At 41.2% G+C, this 24,431-nt stretch overlaps 1 protein-coding gene across 2 annotated transcripts in view; it reads left to right on the forward strand.

The window, feature by feature from the left end:
• Nucleotides 1-24,431, forward strand: part of vcana (versican a) — a 48,517-nt gene that overhangs the window by 19,068 nt on the left and 5,018 nt on the right. Inside the window, exons 1-5 of one of the 2 annotated variants that reach the window (XM_077231590.1) lie at nt 12,612-19,886; nt 20,019-20,132; nt 21,250-21,363; nt 23,480-23,638; nt 23,767-23,849. In XM_077231590.1, coding sequence (XP_077087705.1) covers nt 12,638-19,886; nt 20,019-20,132; nt 21,250-21,363; nt 23,480-23,638; nt 23,767-23,849 — 7,719 coding nt within the window. In that variant the 5' untranslated portion in view covers nt 12,612-12,637. Of the gene's footprint in view, nt 1-12,611; nt 19,887-20,018; nt 20,133-21,249; nt 21,364-23,479; nt 23,639-23,766; nt 23,850-24,431 lie in introns of those variants that run through there. The other variant, XM_077231591.1, reaches the window with a different exon arrangement.

Here is a 24,431-nt window from a genome sequence, read left to right on the forward strand (position 1 = left end):
CCCAGCAGGGGAATGGTCGCTGCACCCGCAGACGATCCAACTGCTGTGGGAGACATTCGGCAGAGCGCAGGTGGACCTGTTCGCGTCCCAGGAAAACGCTCACTGTCCGGTCTTTTTCTCCAAGAGCAGGGACGCGCTGGCCCACGTATGGCCCCGACGCCCCCTCTATGCTTTTCCCCCCGTCTCGCTCCTGCCCCAAGTGCTGGAACGAATCAGGGAAAATGGATGCCCAGTGCTGCTCGTGGCTCCGCTATGGACGAACCAAACCTGGTTCCCAGTCCTGATGCAGCTGGCCAGCACTGCCCCGTGGCCGATACCGGTGAGGAGAGACCTCCTCTCTCAGGCAAAGGGCTCGATTTGGCATCCTCGCCCGGAGTTATGGTCCCTACATGTGTGGGCCATCAACGGGTACCCGCTAACCTCCCGGAGGGAGTGTTAAACACGATCACGCAGGCTAGGGCCCCGTCTACTAGACGGCTCTACTCCTCGAAATGGTCAGTGTTCTCTACCTGGTGTCAAGCTCAGGGCTTTACACCCGTAGACTGCGGGGTTACGGAAGTGCTCTCCTTCCTTCAGGAGCTGCTGGATAAGGGTAGAACCCCGTCCACGCTCAAAGTATACGTGGCGGCCATAGCGGCGTTTGCAAAACCGACGTCTGGCCAGTCACTGGGGAAGAACGACCTTGTCGTGCGATTCCTCAGGGGAGCGCGGAGGCTGAATCCTTCCAGACCTCCCTCAGTCCCTATGTGGGACCTTTCTACGGTTCTGGAAGCCCTGAAAGGTGCCCCATTCGAGCCAATCCATTTGTCAGACATGAAGCACCTGTCTTTCAAAACGGTATTTCTTGTGGCTCTTGCTTCAATGAAGCGCGTGGGGGACTTGCAAGCGCTTTCAGTAAGCGCGTCCTGTATTGAGTTTGGGCCTAATGACTCAAAAGTCATACTCAAACCAAGGCACGGGTACGTGCCAAAATCCCTCAACACACCGTTCAGGGCCCAGGTTATTTCCCTGTGCGCCCTCCCGGTGAACAATGAGGAAGCGGATGCTAATCTCCTTTGCCCCGTCAGGGTGCTGAGAGCTTATGTGTCCCGCTCGTCTGTCTTCAGGCAGACCGAGCAGCTCTTTGTTTTGTTTGGCGGACGCTCCAAGGGACTGGCCGCATCAAAACAGAGCCTATCCAGATGGACAGTCGATGCCATAGCGCTGGCTTACACCTCTAAGGGCCTGCAGTGTCCTTTGGGTGTCAGAGCGCACTCCACGAGAGGCGTGGCCTCTTCGTGGGCGTGGTCTAGTGGGATTTCCTTGCATGATATCTGTATGGCGGCAGGCTGGGCCTCGCCGTCTACATTTATAAGGTTCTATAACCTAGAAGTTCCCGCCTTACAGGCCAAGCTGCTGTCGGTCTAGAATTCAGTACTATCTGTCCCGCTGCGCCGGCGCAAAATGCTGAGTTTTGATTGAGTATCACTCACTGATCGATGGAACACCTCCATGGGTGTTGAATGGCCCGTATTTTTGCCCAGTTCAGGCTGAACGCGTTCACCCTGTCTGCGGGATATATTGTTGACATAACTAGCTCCTATGGGATGCTATTACGTGGGGAATGATGCTGGTAGCCTCTCTTCTCCGACTCTCTGTGAGTCTACGGTGATTATGCACTATATGAGCCCCGGGCTACTGCCCTTGGGACTTTGGTGTCGGATCCCAGTACGCACGGCGTCTTACATTGTGTTCCCCATAGCGTAAGATATTACGCAGTACGAGAGATACTCTCGTAAGAGAACGTACTCGGTTACTAACGTAACCTCGGTTCTCTCTAGAGAGGGAACGAGTACTGCGTATCTTGCCGTGCATACAACAGCGCTGGTTCGCTTCAGCGTTGAAAACCAGTTTGTATCAGCCTGTCGAGCGTATTTATAGGCCAAGGCCACGCCTATTCTGGCGGGACGCGACGAAATGGGCGCGAAGCACCCCCATTGGATGTCACGTCACGCAGGGCCTCTCTCGATAGGCTTGCTGCTGTTGCCGCAGGGCAGCCAATAGGCGCGCGAGCCGTCTTGCCTATGTCTGCACGCTGCCGCACAGCGTTTTACATTAATCAAAATTAAAGGATAATTTTTGGCTTCAATATCTCGTGGAAAAGAGGTTTTCCCCATAGCGTAAGATATTACGCAGTACTCGTTCCCTCTCTAGAGAGAACCGAGGTTACGTTAGTAACCGAGTACGTTTTATAGATTTACCTTCTTCAGATTTAAAATATAACATGGTCAGACATGTGGCTTTAGCTGCAGTGCATTTCTAGATTCATACAATGTCAACTTTAATTTTATTCTCATAAATATATTTCATAAAAATAAATTTCTAATAACTTTACAAAACTTCTAATCTATTTGTAACTATTTTTTCATTATGACAATAATTAATTCTGACTTTACAATAAACAAAAGTGTTTGCTTTCAAATGAGACCATACTTGTGCTTTTAGTGCAAAGGGTTCATGAACTGTATCTGTTTTAGTTTGGGTATGCCATTTGGGGATTTTTTCAAAAGCGGGGGTGCTGGCTAACAGGTTAAATGTTTGTCATTTTGTCACACCCACAGAAAAGAGCCAATGAATTTAATCCCATATTTCTTTGATCCCCCATTTTTCAACAGTTAATCTAAACCTGATGCCTTTGGGAGAACAACATCCTCACATTCCCCAGTTGGTACAAATTCCTGAGATACCTGCTGATCTTCTTCCTGTTGATCAGGAGACTGTTGTGGCAAGTGGGGATTTCTCGTCCTCTCTTGCCATTTCCATAACCCCAACAGTCAGCTTCATAAACGGCAAGCTTGAGGTGACACTTCATCCTAAAGATGTGGCAGAAGAAGTTAGAGGAGATAAGTTTGGAAGTGATTCCCTTAGAGTAAACAACTTAAGTGAACAAATGGAAACAACATTTGAATTTGATAGTTCATTAGTGGAGGCTGGCAGAACACCACATGAATCATTGGTGTCAGGATCTTCAACAGTGTCCCCCTTGTTTTCCACAACCCTTGATCCAGACATTAATTTTGTTCTAGCAGGAATAGTAGTAGAATCCACTCCGCCATCACCTCCCATTACAATTAGTGAAGAGGAGATTCTCATATCTGAAGGAACTGTCATTCCAAGCATTTCAACCACAACAACTGAAAAACAACATTCTGTAAAATATGTACACCCAATAGGATCGACAGATATTCCTTTGGATCTTGATGACTCTACTAAGTCATCTATATCTCGTTCAGTGCACAGTATTAGCTCTATAACAGAAGACAAAGCCAAATATACATCTGGTATAACACAGGTCATGGGAATGACAACTCAAAAAGATGATTCGACAACACCCACAGTTATTTCAGCCCTAGAGTCTACTTCTGAACATATGGACCATTTGAATACAGATGAAGCAGGCGTAGGTGTTCAGACACCTGAAGTGTTCACTTTGACACTGCCAACTCAAGCACATAGTACAACAACAAGTAAACTGGGCATAATATTTACACTTAAACCATCATCGAGTGAGACTGTTAAAATGCAGAAAGAGGCAGCTTCACAATCCATGATGCCATCAACAAAGAATTTAGGGATGACGACAGCAAAAGATGACCTTTCACCATCACATTTTTCATCGGTTTTACAGTCTTCAGTGTCTGAAGTGTCAGTAGATGAGACATCTTATATGTTTGACACCACAACGATAGGTTCAGAATTATATACCAAATCAGACCAAGAGCTCAACAAAACCACAAAAACAATCTCAGGATCCAGCTTAACAGATGCTGAGACTAGAAGAGATCAGACAACTGAGGTACATGGTAGAGAACCTGTTTCCTCTCCTGACTCTACTTCATCAAGCACAGTACATACATTAAGTACTAGTGAATCAACAGGGCGAATGGTCACAGGTCAAGATATTACATCACATAAAGCAACAACCACAGCGACCGTGATGGAGGACAAAGACTTGTCAGCAAAACAACCTGTGACCACCATCATTAATGTTTCAGAGGCTCTTTTCTCCTCTGCTCAGACTGAACATTTAGACAAGACATTATCTGAAAGTACAGTCACAATGACCTCAGAGATGAAAACTGCCAAAGATTTGTTGTCACCATCAAGTTTTTTTTCAAATTTGCCATCAACAGAGTCTGAAGCATCAGGAGTTGAAACGGCTGATATGTTTAGCAAAGAGTTCACAACAGCAAGTTCAATATACATCACAAGCAAATCAGACCAAGAACTCACTAAAATCACAGAGAAAATCTCAGTGTCCAGCTCATCAGATGCAGTGGCTACAAGAGATCAGACTATTGAGACACATAGTACAGAACCTGTTTCCATCATTGACTCTACTGTAAATAGTACCATACATACATTTACAACATTGAACACTGGTGTCTCATTGGGAAAAACAATCATAAACCAAGGTGTCACTTTACATACAGCAGCAACCACAGCGATCAAGGACAAAGTACTGTCAGCAAAACCATCTGAGTCCACCATCGTTGATGTTTCAGAGACTCTGTTCTCTTCAACAAAAACAGAATATATGGATGAAAAAACACATAAAAGCACAACAACTTTACAGAAGACAACTGCCAAAGAAGCTCTTACTCTGTCATTTTTTTCTCCAAGCTTGCCATCAACAGAGTCAGGAGATGACACCTCTGAAATGTTTAGCAAAATTTTTTCAACCAGTTCCTCACTTCATACTACAACAAAATCAGACAAAGATCTCCATAAAACACCATCTGACACAACAGAAACAATCTCAGTGTCCACCTCATCAGATACTTTAGCTACACAAAATCAGACAAATGAGATACATAGTAGAAAACCTGTTTCCTCTCTTGACTCTACTTCATCAAGCAAAGTAAATACATTAACATCACTGAGTACTGAGCACTCAACAGGACGAACAGTCCCTAGTCAAGATGTTACTTCACATACAGCAACAACCACAGTGACTGTTATGGAGGACAAAGTGTTGTCAGCAAAACCATCTGAATCCACCATTGATGTTTCAGAGACTCTTTTCTCCTCTGCTCAGACAGAACATTTAGACAAGACATTATTTGAAAGCACTGTAACAATGACCTCAGAGATGACAGCTGCCAAAGATGCACTTACACCATCAAGTTTTTCTTTAACCTTGCCAACAACAGAATCTGAAGGTTCAGAAAATGAGACCTCTGATATGTTTAAAAAAGAGATCACGAAGACAAGTTCTTCCATTTATGCTGCAACCAAATTGGACCAAGAGCTTACCACAACACCATCTGATAAAGCAGAAATCTCAGTGTCCAGCTCAACAGATGCTGAAGCTAGAAGAGATGAGACAACTGGGGCACCTGGTAGAGAACCTTCTTCCACTCTTGACTCTACTGCAACTAGTACCATATATAAATTAACATCATTGAACACTGGGGTCACAACAGGACGAACAGTCACAAGTCAAGATGTTACTTTACATACAGCAACAACCACAGTGACTATTATGGAGGACAAAGAGCTGTCAGAAAATCCATCTGAGTCCACCATCATTGATGTTTCAGATACACTTTCCTCCTCTGCTCAGACAGAACATTTAGACAAGACATTTTCTGAAAGTACAGTCACAATGACCTCAGAGATGACAACTGCCAAAGGTTTGCTGTCACCGTCAAGTTTTTTTTCAAGCTTGCCATCAACAGAGTCTGAAGCATCAGGAGATGATACCTCTGAAATGTTTAGCAAAGATTTGTCAACCAGTTCCTCACTTTATACTACAACAAAATCAAATGAAGATCTCACTAAAACACTGTCTGACCGAACAGAAACAATCTCAGTGTCCACCTCATCAGATACTTTAGTTACACAAGATCAGACAACTGAGACACATATTAGAGAACCTGTTTCCTCTCTTGATTCTACTTCATCAAGCACCGTACATACATTAACATCACAGAGTACTGAGCACTCAACGGGACAAACATTCACAAGTCAAGATGTTACATCACATACAGCAGGAACCACAATGACTGTTATGGAGGACAAAGAACTATCATCAAAACCATCTGAGTCCACCATCATTAATGTTTCAGAGGCTCTTTTCTCCTCTGCTCAGACTGAACATTTAGACAAGACATTATCTGAAAGCGCAGGCACAATGAACTCAGAGATGACAACTGCTAAAGATTTGCTGTCACCAAGTATTTTGTCAAGCTTGCCATCAACAGAGTCTGAAGCATCAGGAGATGACACATCTGATATGTTTAGCAAAGTTTTCACAACAACTAGTTCATTGTACATAACAAGCAAATCAGAACAAGACCTCACTAAGACAACAGGACAAATCTCAGTGTCCAGCTCATCAGATGCAGTGGGTACAGGAGATCAGACAACTGAGATACATAGTAGAGAACCTCTTTCCAAACTTGACTCTACTGTAACTAGTGAAATACATACATTTACATCATTGAACACTGGGGTCTCAACAGGAAGAACAGTCACAAGTCAAGATGCTACTTCACATACAGCAAGAACCACAGTGACTATTATTGAGGACAAAGAGCTGTCAGCAAAACCATCTGAGTCCACCATCATTGATGTTTCAGAGGCTCTTTGCTCCCCTGCTCAGACTGAAAATTTAGACACGACATTATCTGAAAGTACAGTCACAATGACCTCAGAGATGACAACTGCCAAAGATTTGCTGTCACCAAGTATTTTTTCAAGCTTGCCATCAACAGAGTCTGAAGCATCAGGAGATGACACCTCTGAAATGTTTAGCAAAGATTTGTCAACCAGTTTCCTACTTCATACTACAACAAAATCAGATGAAGATCTCACTAAAACACCGTCTGACAGAACAGAAACAATCTCAATGTCTACCTCATCAGATACTTTAGTTACACAAGATCAGACAACTGAGACACATAGTAGAGAACCTGTTTCCTCTCTTGGCTCTACTTTATCAAACACAGTACATACATTAACATCACTGAGTGCTGAGCACTCAACGGGACAAACATTCACAAGTCAAGATGTTATTTCACATACAGCAGCAACCACAATGACTGTTATGGAGGACAGAGAGCTGTTATCAAAACCATCTGAGTCCACCATCATTGATGTTACAGAGACACTTTCCTCCTCTGCTCAGACAGAACACTTAGACAAGACGTTTTCTGAAAGTACAGTCACAATGACCTCAGAGATGACAACTGCCAAAGGTCTGCTGTCACCGTCAAATTTTATTTCAAGCTTGCCATCAACAGAGTCTGAAGCATCAGGAGATGACACCTCTGAAATGTTTAGCAAAGATTTGTCAACCAGTTCCTCACTTCATACTACAACGAAATCAGATGAAGATCTCACTAAAACAACGTCTGACAGAACAGAAACAATCTCAGTGCCCAGCTCATCAGGTACTTTAATTACACAAGATCAGACAACTGAGACATATAGTAGAGAACCTGTTTCCTCTCTTGACTCTACTTCATCAATCACAGAACATACATTAAAATCACTGAGTACTGAGCACTCAACGGGACAAACTTTCACAAGTAAAGCTGTTACTTCACATACAGCAGCAACCACAGTGACTGTTATGGAGGACAAAGAACTGTCATCAAAACCATCTGAGTCCACCATCATTGATGTTTCAGAGACACTTTCGTCCTCTGCTCAGACAGAACATTTATACAAGACGGGTTCTGAAAGTACAGTCAGAATGACATCAGAGATGACTACTGCCAAAGGTTTGCTGTCACCGTTAAGTTTTATTTCAAGCTTGCCATCAACAGAGTCTGAAGCATCAGGAGATGACACCTCTGAAATGTTTATCAAAGATTTGTCAACCAGTTCCTCACTTCATACCACGGCAAAATCAGATGAATATATCACTAAAACAACGTCTGATAGAACAGAAACAATCTCAGTGCCCAGCTCATCAGATACTTTAGTTAAACAAGATCAGACAACGGAGACACATAGTAGAGAACCTGTTTCCTCTCTTGACTCTACTTCATCAAGCACAGACCATACATTAAAATCACTGAGTGCTGAGCACTTAACGGGACAAACATTCACAAGCAAAGCTGTTACTTCACATACAGCAGCAACCACAGTGACTGTTATGGAGGACAAAGAACTGTCATCAAAACCATCTGAGTCCACCATCATTGATAATTCAGAGACACTTTCCTCCTCTGCTCAGACTGAAAATTTAGACAAGACATTATCTGAAAGTTCAGTCACAATGACCTCAGATATGACAACTGCCCAAGATTTGCTGTCACCAAGTATTTTTTCAAGCTTGCCATCAACAGAGTCTGAAGCATCAGGAGATGACACCTCTGAAATGTTTAGCAAAGATTTGTCAACCAGTTCCTCACTTCATACTACAACGAAATCAGACGAAGATCTCACTAAAACACCGTCTGACAGAACAGAAACAATCTCAGTGTCTACCTCATCAGATACTTTAGTTACACAAGATCAGACAACTGAGACACATAGTAGAGAACCTGTTTCCTCTCTTGGCTCTACTTTATCAAACACAGTACATACATTAACATCACTGAGTGCTGAGCACTCAACGGGACAAACATTCACAAGTCAAGATGTTACTTCACATACAGCAGCAACCACAATGACTGTTATGGAGGACAGAGAGCTGTTATCAAAACCATCTGAGTCCACCATCATTGATGTTACAGAGACACTTTCCTCCTCTGCTCAGACAGAACACTTAGACAAGACGTTTTCTGAAAGTACAGTCACAATGACCTCAGAGATGACAACTGCCAAAGGTCTGCTGTCACCGTCAAATTTTATTTCAAGCTTGCCATCAACAGAGTCTGAAGCATCAGGAGATGACACCCCTGAAATGTTTAGCAAAGATTTGCCAACCAGTTCCTCACTTCATACTACAACGAAATCAGATGAAGATCTCACTAAAACAACGTCTGACAGAACAGAAACAATCTCAGTGCCCAGCTCATCAGGTACTTTAATTACACAATATCAGACAACTGAGACACATAGTAGAGAACCTGTTTCCTCTCTTGACTCTACTTCATCAAGCACAGAACATACATTAAAATCACTGAGTACTGAGCACTCAACGGGACAAACTTTCACAAGTAAAGCTGTTACTTCACATACAGCAGCAACCACAGTGACTGTTATGGCGGACAAAGAACTGTCATCAAAACCATCTGAGTCCACCATCATTGATGTTTCAGAGACACTTTCGTCCTCTGCTCAGACAGAACATTTATACAAGACGGGTTCTGAAAGTACAGTCAGAATGACATCAGAGATGACTACTGCCAAAGGTTTGCTGTCACCGTTAAGTTTTATTTCAAGCTTGCCATCAACAGAGTCTGAAGCATCAGGAGATGACACCTCTGAAATGTTTATCAAAGATTTGTCAACCAGTTCCTCACTTCATACTACAACGAAATCAGACGAATATCTCACTAAAACAACGTCTGACAGAACAGAAACAATCTCAGTGCCCAGCTCATCAGATACTTTAGTTACACAAGATCAGACAACGGAGACACATAGTAGAGAACCTGTTTCCTCTCTTGACTCTACTTCATCAAGCACAGAACATACGTTAACATCACTGAGCACTGAGCACTCAATGGTACAAACATTCACAAGTCAAGATGTTACTTCACATACAGCAGCAACCACAGTGACTGTTATGGAGGACAAAGAACTGTCATCAACACCATCTGAGTCCACCATCATTGATGTTTCAGAGACACTTTCCTCTGCTCAGACTGAACATTTAGACGAGACATTATCTGAAACAGCTGGCACAATGAACTCAGAGATAACAACTGCTAAAGATTTGCTTTCACCAAGTATTTTTTCAAGCTTGCCATCAACAGAGTCTGAAGCATCAGGAGAAGACACCTCTGATATGTTTAGCAAAGATTTCACAACAACTAGTTCATTGTACATAACAAGCAAATCAGACCAAGTGCTCACCAAAACAACAGGACAAATTTCCGTGTCCAGATTATCAGATGCAGTGGGTACAGGAGATCAGACAACTGAGACACACAATAGAGAACCTGTTTCCACCCTTGACTCTACTGTAACTAGTACCATACAGACATTTACACCATTGAACACTGGGGTCTCAACAGGAAGAACAGTCACAAGTCAAGATGTCACTTCACATACAGCACGAACCACAGTGACGATTATGGAGGACAAAGAGCTGTCAGCAAAACCATCTGAATCCACAATCATTAATGTTTCAGAGGCTATTTTGTCCTCTGCTCAGACTGAAAATTTAGACAAGACATTATCTGAAAGTAAAGTCACAATGACCTCAGAGATGACAACTGCCAAAAGTTTGCTGTCATCGTCAAGTTTTTTTTCAAGCTTGCCATCAACAGAGTCTGAAGCATCAGGAGATGATACCTCTGAAATGTTTAGCAAAGATTTGTCAACCAGTTCCTCACTTCATACTACAACGAAATCAGACGAAGATCTCACTAAAACACTGTCTGACAGAACAGAAACAATCTCGTTGTCTACCTCATCAGATACTTTAGTTAGACAAGATCAGACAAATGTGACACATAGTAGAGAACCTGTTTCCTCTCTTGACTCTACCTCATCAAGCACAGAACATACATTAACATCACAGAGTACTGAGCCCTCAACGGGACAAACATTCACAAGTCAAGATGTTATTTCACATACAGCAACAAATACAATCACTGTTATGAAGGACAAAGAGCTGTTATCAAAACCATCTGAGTCCACCATCATTGATGTTTCAGAGACACTTTCGTCCTCTGCTCAGACAGAACATTTATACAAGACGGTTTCTGAAAGTACAGTCACAATGACCTTAGAGATGACCACTGCCAAAGGTTTGCTGTCACCGTCTAGTTTTATTTCAAGCTTGCCATCAACAGAGTCTGAAGCATCAGGAGAGGACACCTCTGAAACATTTATCAAAGATTTGTCAACCAGTTCCTCACTTCATACTACGACAAAATCAGACGAATATCTCACTAAAACAATGTCTGACAGAACAGAAACAATCTCAGTGCCCAGCTCATCAGATACCTTAGTTACACAAGATCAGACAACAGAGACACATAGTAGAAAACCTGTTTCCTCTCTTGACTCTACTTCATCAAGCACAGAACATACGTTAACATCACTGAGCACTGAGCACTCAACGGGACACACATTCAAAAGTCAAGATGTTACTTCACATACAGCAGCAACCACAGTGACTGTTATGGAGGACAAAGAACTGTCATCAAAACCATCTGAGTCCACCATTATTGATGTTTCAGAGACACTTTCCTCCTCTGCTCAGACTGGACATTTAGACAAGACATCATCTGAAAGCGCTGGCACAATGAACTCAGAGATGACAACTGCTAAAGATTTGTTTTTACCAAGTATTTTTTCAAGCTTGCCATCAACAGAGTCTGAAGCATCAGGAGATAACACCTCGGATATGTTTAGCAAAGATTTCACAACAACTAGTTCATTGTACATAACAAGCAAATCAGACCAAGAGCTGACCAAAACAACAGGACAAATCTCAGTGTCCAGCTCATCAGATGCAGTGGGTACAGGAGATCAGACAACTGAAACACATAGTAGAGAACCTGTTTCCACTCTTGACTCTACTGTAACTAGTACCATACAGACATTTACATCATTGAACACAGTCACAAGTCAAGATGTTCCTTCACATCCAGCAATAACCACAGTGACTATTATGGAGGATAAAGAGCTGTCAGCAAAACCATCTGACTCCACCATCATTAATGTTTCAGAGGCTCTTTTCTCCTCTGCTCAAACTGAAAATTTAGACAAGACATTATCGGAAAGTACAGTCACAATTACCTCAGAGATGACAACTGCCAAAGTTTTGCTGTCACCGTCAAGTTTTTTTTCAAGCGTGCCATCAACAGAGTCTGAAGCATCAGGAGATGATACCTCTGAAATGTTTAGCGAAGATTTGTCAACCATTTCCTCACTTCATACTACGACAAAATCAGACGAAGATCTCACTAAAACACAATCTGACACAATAGAAACAATCTCATTGTCCATCTCTTCAGATGCTGTAGGATCACAAGATCAGACAACTGAGACACATAGTAAAGAACCTGTTTCTTCTCTTGACTCTACTTCATCAAGCACAGTACATACATTAACATCACTGAGCACTGAGCACTCAACAGGGCAAACGGTCACAAGTGAAGATATTGCATCACATACAACAACAACCACAGCGACCGTGATGGATGACAAAGAGCTGTTTTCAAAACCATCTGAGTCCACCATAAATATTTTTTCAGAAACTCTTTTCTCCTCTGCCCAGACTGAACATTTAGACAAGACATTATCTGAAAGCATTGTCACAATAGCCTCAGACATGACAACTGCCAAAGATTTGCTTTCACCGTCAAGTTTTTTTTCAAACTTGTCATCAACAGAGTCTGAAGCATCAGGAGAAGAACCCTCTGAAATGTTTAGCAAAGATTTGCCCACCAGTTTTTCAATTCATACTTTAATAAAATCAGATGAAGATCTCTCTAAAACACCATCTGACATAACAGAAACAATGTCAGTGTCCACCTCATCAGATTCTGTAGTTACACAAGATCAGACAACTGAGGCACATAATAGAGAACCTGTTTCCTCTCTTGACTCTACATCATCAAGCACAGTACATACATTAAGATCACTGAGTACTCAGCACTCAACGGGACAAACATTCAAAAGCCAAGATGTTACTTCACATACAGCAAGAACCACAGTGACTGTTATGGAGGACAAAGAGCTGTCATTAAAACCATCTGAATCCACCATCATTGATGTTTCAGAGACCTTTTACTCCTCCGATCAGACTGAACATTTAGACAAGACATTATCTGTAAGGACAGTTACAATGACATCAGAGAAGACAACTGTCAAAGATGCTCTTACACCGTATAGTTTGTCTCTTAGCTTGCCATCAACTGAGTCTGAAGGTTCAGGAAATGAGACCTCTTATAATTTGATCAAAGAGATCACAACGACAAGTTCTTCAATTTATACTGCAACCAAATCACACCCAGAACTTACCAAAACACCATCTAATAAAGCAGAAATCTCAGTTTCCAGCTCAACAGATGCTGAAACTACAAGAAATCAGACAATTGAGGCACACAGTAGAGAAACTGTTTCTACTCTTGATTCTACTGATACTAGTACTATACAAACATTGACACCGAGCACTGTGAAGTCAACAGGAGGAACAGTCACAAGTGAAGATATTACATCACATACAGAAACAACCACAGCTACTGTGATGGAGGACAAAGAGCTATCAGCAAATCCATCTGTGTCTACCGTCATTAATGTTTCAGAGACTCTGTCCTCCTATGCTCAGACTGAACATTTAGAAAAGACATTATCCGAAAGCTTTGTCGCAATGAACTCAGAGATGACAACTCCCAAAGATATGCTGTCACCTTCAAAAATTTTTTCAACAGAGTCTGAAGTATCAGGAGATGACACATCTAATATGTTTAGCAAAGAGTTCACAACAGCAAGTTCATTGTACGTCACAAGCAAATCAGACCAAGATCTTACCAAAACCACAGGAACAATCCCAGTGTCCAGCTCATCAGAGACAGTTGCCACAAGAGATCAGACAACTGAGACACATAGTAGTAAACCTGTTTACACTCTTAACTCTTCTGTAACTAGTACCACACATTCATTTACATCATTGAGCACTGGGGACTCAAAAGGACAAACAGTATCAAGTGAAGATATTACATCACATACAGCAACAACCACAGTGACTGTGACGGAGGACAAAGATCAGTCAGCAAAACCATCTGAGTCTACCATCACTGATTTTTCAGAGACTCTTTTCTCTTCTGCTTGGCCTGGACATTTGAATGAGAAATTATCTGAAATCACTGTCACAAGCACAATGACCTCAGAGAAAACAACAGTAAAAGATGCAGTGTCACTCTCAAGTTTTGCTTCAGTGTTGCTGTCCACAGAGTCTGAAGCTTCAGGAGATGACACCTCTGACATGTTTCCCAAAGAATTTATGACATCAGGTTCTCCTTTGTACAGCACAAACAAATCAGACCAAGAATTCACTACAACAACCCCTGACACAGCAGAAACATTCTCAGTGTCCAGCTCAACAGATGCTGAAGCTACAAGAGGTCAGACTGAGACACATAGTAGAGAACCTATTTCCTCTCCTGACTCTACTGTGAATAGCACAGAACTTACATTTACATTAAGCAATGGGGTCTCAACCAGACGAACAGTCACAAGTCAAGATATCACATCACATAAGGCAACAGCAACTGTGTTGGAAGACAAAAAGCTGTCAGCAAAACCATCCGAGTCCACCGTCACTGATGTTTCAGAGACTCTGTTCTCCTATGCTCAGACTGGACATTTTGTACAAAGTACAATGCTACCAAAGAGTACAACATCCATAGATTTTCTGTCACTGTCAAGTTTAGCTTCCATTTTGCCATCTTCAGAGTATGATGGTTCAGGAGATGACACCTCTCATACGTTCGGTAAAGAGTTCACAACAAGCTCATCGCTTCATATTACAATTAAATCAGATGATGAAATCAGCAGCAATACGGCTTCTGTAAAAATGCAAACAGAGCAAGCTGCCACACCAACCCTTTCCACAATACCTTCTATTAACATGACAAATGCAAGCTCAGTGTGGACTTTAACTCATGCAGGGATCCCAATAATTCAGCCAACAGAGAAACATCAAACAGTATCCCTCTCCACATTTCCCTCTACCATCTCAGAGAAAACAGTTCAACAAGAGGTTTCAAGTGATGAAGACAGGATTACATCGACAACAAAATCATATGATCATTATATTGTAGCCACTGATGAGACAGAAATTCATGAGACTGACCAAACATCAGAACCATTGAGGTATGGAAGTTCTTCACATTCCACATCATCCACAACAGATCTTTTTTCTAGCACAGTCCAAACAGTGGTTACAGACTCATCATCTGAACAAGGCAGTGTAGACCTTTCTGAAAATGAAGTGGTTGAAGATGGTGGCTCTGGTGAAATATCTTCTTTTGTTGTAGAATCAATTCCTTCCCAAGTTACACCATCAAAGGACAAGACAACTGTTATTGGTTTTGAGTCAATTACTGATTTTGGAGTGCAGCCATCGGAAAATATAACTGCAAGAATAGATGTTAAAACAACTGTGATGGGAGAAGCTAGATCAGTCACAAGTCAAGAGGTCATGACATCTCAAAAAGAGATTGTCTCCTTAGCAACCGAATATGAATCAAGTTACACAAAAAGACAGCCTGTTAGTACAAGATTCACAGAGTATGATTTTGCCACCCAGACAGCCCCAGTGTCTTCCAGACCTTCTCATACTATTACAGAATTGACACAGTTGACTAGTCACACCACAGAATCAAGTCATACTGCAATTGGATCAAGTAAACCTAGCCACACTTCTTTAGCAACACATGAATCTGGCCACACTGTACCTCCAGCTATCCAAACAACACCTGGTTATTTTAAGCACAGCCAGACATCAACAGTCACTGAAAGTTACGAAGCAACTTCAGCTCTTCTCAGGACCAGAACAATGTTTACCCCATCTTCTAGCAAAAGCCTTAGCAAGCTCACAACAATCTCATCTGTAGATTCAGAGGATGACACAGCAGATGATGAAGGATCAGGGGAGTCCCCTGTCATGCATGTTTCATCAGCAGCCATCAAAATGCAGACTGGTTCTCCTACAGTTCGTATAACCAACAATCGCTTTACAGAACTTGACAGGGCCATCACTACAACAGAAAGTTTGAGCTCCATTACATCTACCTTGGTAGACAGAGAGGGCTCTGGTACTGTTGAAGATGACCAGGAAACCACTAACGAAGACGGTTCTGGTGAGGAGGACAGAGTGAGTCCAACAGCTGAAATCTATGATAATTACTATGATAATACTGTGGCCAAAGATAAGGTAGAAATCAGTGAGGCTAACCTTACGTCAGAGCCAGTGAGTTTTTCCGCTTCCTCCCATTCCACATCCTTCACAACTGAGTCAACATTACTGTCTAGCACAGTCCAAACAGCAGTGACATCCTCACCTACTGAAAGTAGTGAAATCACAGCTGAAAGTGAAGTTGATGAAGATACTGGCTCTGGTGGTGAAATATCCCCAGCAGCTCTTGAGACACAACCACAGAGAACTGAAGCTGCACCTGTTGCAGTAGTGTCAAGCACATCTGAAGCTTCGTCCGTTTCAGAGAGACAAAAGAGTTCCTTACAGCAAAGTACTACAGAAATCAACTTCGATGGTTTTTCATTATTAACCACAGAATATGACAAGGAATTTTCCTCACCTGAAGATCCTACTGATGAGATATCTAAAACAGCAACAACTAAGTCATATGAGGACCTAACTGTAAGAACTGATGAGGCAGAAGTTTATGAACCTGAGGAGAAAGCAGGATTCTCAATTGCTGCGTCTTTCACTGGTAGTACAGACTTCATACATCAGTCAACTTTATCCCAGTTTCCCTCATCCCTGAGCTCCACCTTGTCAACTGTAACATTTACAACTTCACTATCAGAGGATGGCAGTGGGGAAGACTCGACAGAGGGGGATGGAGCAGAAGATTATGGATCAGGTGATGACACAACTCCTGTGACATCGACACCTTTGCTCTCAAAAATGAAAAAAACAACCATTAGCATTACATCCGTTAGCTCAGTCAGAGGTGGAGAATACAGTACATACAAAGTTGTTTCACACAGAACCACAACACCTCAAATGCAGAGTGTGTTCTCAAGCACAAATGCTGAAGGTTTCACTCTGGTCTCAGAGACAGCACAGACAGAGAAGGAACCTTCTGGTGGTTCTGTCTCAGAGTCAACAGCCACTAGCTTTACTGCTCCTGAAACACTTTCTGATGTGGTAACCAGCCACACTGTATTGCCTTCTTTAGTGACATCTCAAGGTCCTGTGTCCACCCCAACTCCATCTGTCTTCTCTAAGGACAATGCTGATCAGCAAGTCCCTCCAACAAACCAAGTCTCAATATTGACAGGGGAGGAGGAAGATGAAGATATGTTGTTTTCAGCTGTAACAGAGAGTATGAGAGATCATAGGATCAACCCAGATGTTATCACTAAGGATGAAATTATCCTTGATGCAGATACTATGTCTGTTTTAGAGCAGTCTTCACCTTTTGCCCCCACAATTGTAACAGAAGAAGCAGGTGGAGTAACCCCAATTTTCATGATGCCACATTCCTCAAGCATTATGACAGAAGAACTAGAAGGATCTGGAATGGATGGCACCAAGTTACCTCAGTTACATGTGCCATTTGGAACCTCTACAGATGAGTTAATAGTTCAACAAACAACATCAACCCCGGACATCCCGCAGAGCAGTTCAACATATGTAGATGAGGAAACACAGGCAACACAAACAGAAACTCCTGAGGCTACTGATGCTGATGTAAATGAACACACAATAAATCACAATAGTCAGACCTCCACAGAATCCAAACAATTTACAATGGAGACACTGACTGACGACTTCTCGAGAGACACAGTGTCTACTAAAGATTATAATGTGAAAACTTCCACTTTAACCCCCAAATCATCTCAAGTGGCCACAAACAGAGTCATAGACATAGTTTCAACTGAAGAGCACCGATATGAGGATATTCTAAACATTCAGACCCTATCAACACAGGCTTCCAAGACCAGAACGGAAACAATGTCACCAACAGCCCTAGAAAGAAAGACACCACCTCTACCCCTTCTTACAATATCTTTAGAGGTGGAAGCTTCAAGTGAACTAACAGACCTATATGAACTAGTTCAAACAAATATGTCCAGTCACCATTTGACTTCATCCATTGCTGTTACAAGTAGTTCTCTATATGTTGATTCTGTTTTACCAGAAGAATCAAATTACTTTACTGGAAATGATGCAACCTCTGCCTCATCAGTTTCTGGTGAGAATGTTTCTACTCAACATTCAGATGAGATCACAGACTCTGAACAGTCAGTCTCTCCAGTATCAGATTTAAAAAACACTGCATCCTTCCATACTGAATCAGATCAAACGTCTGTCACAGATTCAGTAACAGTACTTATGGATTTAGAAAGTGTTAGCATGGCTGAACCTGCCAACACCCCTGCAAGTACACACACTGAAACAGCAGTTGTAACAGATGTTAATGATTTAATAGCTGACACAGAGGAAACATTAGACATCACAAATGTTGATGACATTGTATCAAATAGTCCCACTTCTGACAAGGTAATTCAGGGAAGTGAATTAACAAACACAGATATTGCATCTGGTATTTCAGAGGAAACCACAAGTGCATTATTGTCTTTATCAGATGATGGCTCAGATGATCAAACTATTGAAATGTTTGAAGGACTGTCTGATTCAACAGACTCTCCTTTAACAGATGCAGATGATTCAGTTTCAACATCTGTGGAGACTGATATTGTGTTTGTGACCCCCTTGCCTGAAACAATCACAGTAACTGATGGGAATCCATATCAGCAAGCTTTGTCTGAGATGGCAGTGACACATAAGCCCAACACAGACACTATGACGGATGAAGACGTGCCGTTGCCATCAACAACCATTCCCACACCTCGTATATCTGCATCAATAATTAACATGACTACGGACATAGTAACATTAGTGGGGTCTCCTTCATCTACATCCATACAAGGTCTGGGTGACAAAACAGAAACTCCGCTTTTCTCTGAGGAAGGGAAAGAAATAGATTATGACACAAAAACTGAACCTTACAAAGTTGAGTCCATACCAGATTTCATGAACATAACAGACATTGTGAATAAGACTGCCTTAGACATTAGCTCGGAAGATGTGACCAGCATTGATGACATCACCAAACCTGTAGGGGTAAAGAGCTTCACCACCTCACAGCTTGGTGTTGTGACTGATTTTGAGACCATGTCACAGCCTAATTTTGAGACAAGCTTTGAGACCACCTCACAGCCAGATGTTGAGACTCGTTTTGAGTCCACTTCACAGTCTGAAGTTGAGACTAGATTTGAGACCATTTCACAATCAAAAATTTACATTGGCATTGAGATCTCTACAAAACCCGAGGATAGTGCAACAAATATTGATGAAAACACACAAGCAGAAGAGACCACCTCTCATCTTGACATTGAAAAACACTTTGAGATAACCATGCAACCAGATATTGAGAGTGTCTCAAGAACTGTGAGTGATACTTCACTCACCAGCTCACCAACCAGTGGAACAAGCGGTTCAGATAGAAGCATGTCTGGGGAGGTGAACACAGTCTCATCCAATAAGCATCACATCACAACAAGACTTTTTGATGTCACAGATAAACCAAGTTCTGCTTCTATAACTTCCACTATCTTGAAAAGCAGTTCAGAGGATTCAGTTATCACATATATCCCATCATCTCATGAGGTTCAGGCAGGGATTCTGTCCACTGCAACAACCTCATCTATACCTCTAACACCTGAGACTGATGTAAAGATTGTCAGTAAGGAAACTGCCTTAAGGAAACAAGAGGCAGCTGGTCAGATTGAGGAAGCTGTAACTCTTGCAACTGAGATTCCTATTCAAGAAACAGAAGATCAGATGTCATCATCAGTGCCTACAACTCTGAGTGAGACTGCAACACCATTTGCTTCTCATGAAGATGTTTCTGAGGCCACTTTGGTTGAAAGCTCACCCCCAAGGTCACAGAATGAAAGCAGTGCAGCAGACCTTGCATACACAATGATTGGGCAAACAGTAGATATTCCAGGTAAGATGTAAACTCTGTTTTAAAAAGTAATTTAACATAATTTATATAGGCTACTGTACTTTCTATACCTATATCAATATACTTGTTTTTCATGTGCACAATGGCATGACTATATCTTCCCTCTTACTGCAGGTGTTCACTCCTGTTCTGATCATGTTTGCTTGAATGGCGGTTCTTGTGCAAAAATAGGAAGTGCTCAGATCTGCAGCTGTCTACCTGGATACAGTGGTGAACACTGTGAAATGGGTACGTTTCAGTGATATGTAATTTATTTATTAAAAGTGCTCTGCATAACTTTGGGCTCTCTGTTGCCATCTGTGGCCGAAACATGAAATTACATGTTACTTGTTTATTTTTGTATCCGTGGTGCTTCAGCAATGCTGTTCTGCGCAGAAGAATCTGATAGTTTGAGCAAATAAGTAGTATATCTGTCGCTATAATGATGGACCTTCTTTACTCTGTTTATGAACATGGCATAAATAGGCCAAGGCAAATGATGTAAACCATTAATTTCCCAACAAATACATCCCAACAGCTATTTTTCCACCCAAAGTTGCGATTGTAACTTATGCACAAAATTATAATATCGCATAAAACATTTGCTAAGAAAGCACCATTTCAATCCAGCGAGTCGAAGAGAACAAAATTGTCACTTCCTGATAAACTGGCACTAAATATCACTAAGAAAAGTAGGAGAAGCTGCTGTATATTATAATTTTAGTATATATAATAAATTACTTGCATCTCAGAGCGTGCAGACGAAACGCAATAAACATGTTATCTATCTTGCTTTCGGAGGGAGAAGCTGATGTTTGGGAACACAGACGTGTAAAAGGTAATTTCGGTTCGGTAATTTTACTGAACCACTTTGACAAAAGACTTTGCTCAGGCATTTCAGAACAATCAAAACAGCATTTCAGATGCTGTGTAAAAAGATTGTTCCGCTGGTTAGTCCAGTTATTTCGTCCCATCGCGAAAAGTCACAAGTTTGATGTGCATTGAGGAATTTATTTGGTAAATGTGTTTCCTTTGTAGTTTATGCATATGTTTTCTTATTGGATAAAAAATGTATCCGACTCAAATGAGCACATACGTTTTTTATGCGCATTTTTAGAATTATAATAGCATAAGAATAGGTGGATGGAAACATATACACTGTTGTGGATCAAGCTTAGACAACTTTTAAACTGTTTCAAACTGATTTTTTAAAAATGTACTTAGTCAAGAATCGGATTTAGTTCATTTTTACACAAAAATACTTGGTAGTGCACCTTAACTAATCATCATCATCTGGCTTTTTGAACTTATCTTATTGCACTCCAGTACATTATTTACTCATCATGTAATTTTATTTATTTATTAGACATTGATGAATGTCATACAAACCCTTGTCGGAATGGAGGAACATGTATTGATGGCCTAAACTCATTCACCTGTGTATGTCTTCCGAGTTATGCAGGAGCACTGTGTGAGCAAGGTAAGATTATATTTATCAAATAATCATTTGTTCAATACCTAAGAGAGGTAATCACTGTAGTCAAAATACTAGATCTTTCAACTTGCTGATTATTGCATGACGCCACTGTAGCCACTGAGGTTGATGTGGAGATGTAACAATCTCTGAATCTCTGAACTTTCATATGAGGTCATTGCTGGATGACATATGCGTGTGACTCACAGTTTGGTAGATTCTGAAAGTTGATAGATGTTGATTCTATGTAAGAAATTGGGTTTGTTCCAAAAACTGTTTTATGCTAGCAGACAGACAAAATGATGCTGTACTTTCCACTATTTAAGAGGATACCATTTCTCACAGATCATTTGAGCACAGCTGTTAAGACCATCAGCCATCACTCTTTCCCTTATTACACTGTATACGTTGATTTACACTTTACATGAGTGAGATTACCTTCTTGAGAGTTTTATCCCCGTCAAACCATTACAAGTGTTTATACACATTAAAATGCCTCATAAACTAAAATACTAATAATATCAAAATCTCTCACATCTCACATCTGACTTTTGTCATCATGAGTGCATTACCGTCTTGAGTACGCTGAACAATCTCTTTATCTTAAACTTGAGATAGCATCAACATTACAGATATGAAATAGTGTCTCTTGTTGAGAAACTGCCTCCTGTTACTACTCAGTGATTAAGAAGTGACTTATAATGTAATTCACTCTCAGGGACCGTTCACACAGAACAAATTTTTGCATTCCTCTGTGCCTCTTTTTCATTGCTTAACTATGCACATGCGTTGGACAGACATGTTTGACCATTGTCTGGCTCACGTCTGGCATCTTTTGCAATGTCTCATACATGACACTCTGTTTATAAAACACGTTTTTAATTCCTCTGACCAGTGTCTCTTGTTTTAAACTGTCAAGAGGAGTTCTTTGTGAAGGCCCCCTCAGAGTGTTAGTGCACACAGCTGTTTACAGAGAAACCAGAAAAGCTGAAACCTGTAGAATGCAATCTATGCAAAATTAAGTAATTATGTCATTTAAGTCATAAGCCAATTATGTATATTTTAACATATATTTTTACTGATGTTATGCATAATATAATGGTTAATAATTTGTTAAGGATAGTTTTAATGATTTTACTCTTTGGAATGATGTATTATTTGTTGTATGTGTAGTAGTGACACATCAGGTCTGACATTTTCTCTCCTGTATGTTAATTTGCTGAAGGTTTAGATATTTCCCCAATTAGTGGTTCTGTCAGGGCAAGTCTGCTGTAATCACAGTGATTTCAAACAAGCAATCAAAGCTATCAGCCTGATGTTGAGCAGGGCTGGTCCACAAACAGTCAGTGAGTGCGTTTACATGCACTTTAAAAGTTTGCTTTCAGTTGAGCTAAAAAAATAATTTGTCTTCTCGAAATATTATGTGAACGCTTTAGTCTGACTGAAGTTGTACCAGAAAAGACTGTGGCTCAAAACCAGCTCTAGCTTGATTGTAACGGCGTACATAAACATACTGTTACTGATAGGACACACTTTATTTGCAAATGTAAGGCCTTCAAATGCTGATCTAGACACAAGACTAATAACTTGCTGGGTTAATAATATGTTTACTTTAAAACTCTTTGAGTTTCCCAAGCGGTTACAGTGGCTTTTTGTTTGACATAATTTACTTTGGTATAATATCTTTCTTAAACAATACCTCAGAGCAAAGCAGCCAATCTTCTCCCCACTGCAGACATTCGTATGCAAAAATGAATTGGCTTCCTGATATGATAGACACATGGGAGTAACTTATGCTCTAAGTGATATTGCTGAACTGGCATGTAATTTAAAATGAGGATGAAAGGGAGTTATAGCATATTCCCTCAGGTCCAGTGTGAGCGGGAAATCATTCTCACTTGAAAAGAGTTCCCCTGAACAAAAGAGGTTTGATTTATTGTACTGATAAGAACAGCCTTACAGTGTAAGCCCAAAGGTAAGGACTAATAAAAAGAAATTGACAGCAGACAATATGTAGCACCGTTTTTTCGACTTGCAACAACATGATTACCTCAGTTTCAGGGTCTACATGTCAATCTTATGTGTAGTAAGTCAACAGTAATGCATACATGATTTTCCACAGACACCGAAACATGTAGCTACGGCTGGCACAAGTTCCAGGGCCACTGCTACAAATACTATCCTCATCGACGTAACTGGGACACAGCAGAGCGTGAATGTCGTCTCCAGGGGGCACACCTTGCTAGTGTTTTGTCCCATGATGAACAGCACTACATCAACCGTGAGTTCTGTCTATCGTCAACTCTAATTTACTCCTTCAGTTACATTTCCATGCAAACTACTGATGGTTATTTATGAGGAAGGATACTTTGCTAGTGAATTTACCTTTGTTTCTCTCTCCTCTTGTAGGCCTCGGCCATGACTACCAGTGGATCGGTCTGAATGATAAGATGTTTGAGAATGATTTCCGGTGGACAGATGGTAGAGTTGTGGTAAGAACATTCTTCAAAACGTACTTATTAGTTTCTAAAATGTGTTTTGAAAGAATGGTGTTGATGCAAACATACAAAGTTAACTTTTTTTCATTAAAAAGCTATTACTATAAAAACAATGGGAACTTTAAGCAAGAATATGTAGATGTGAAAAAAAGGAAAACAGAAGATATATGCAAACAGCGCCCTGGTTCTAGAGGTGTTCCTCCATTGAACATGAAAGTGGCCAATTACAGTTGTTTAGTCCTGACTGGGCTCTCACTTCAAAGATAATGGCAGCATTTTGTGGGGAAGGGCCAAAAAAGCCCTGGGGGACACGAGATAGGAGTTTTCAACTGTGGAAGTCCTCTCAGGATAAAAATAAAATGAGTTGAGAGGAAGCTTACAGGTGTGGACAGGTAATGATGGTGTGAAGGATGAGCAGCACCTGGAACAGGCTGCACTAAAGATAATACAGACCTAGAATGTGAGTGGGTGACATTTCAATCCATTTTGTATTAGTGAGTTACTATAAACAAATCCACTAGAGTTTGCTCTACTCTTTTTCTATTCTGTTTACAGAAGAGTTACTCTATTAAGAGT

This window comes from Siphateles boraxobius, unplaced genomic scaffold (genome assembly GCF_051911475.1).
Source record: "Siphateles boraxobius isolate OS27281-9 unplaced genomic scaffold, OSU_SipBor_1 16, whole genome shotgun sequence".
Lineage (NCBI taxonomy): Eukaryota > Metazoa > Chordata > Actinopteri > Cypriniformes > Leuciscidae > Siphateles > Siphateles boraxobius.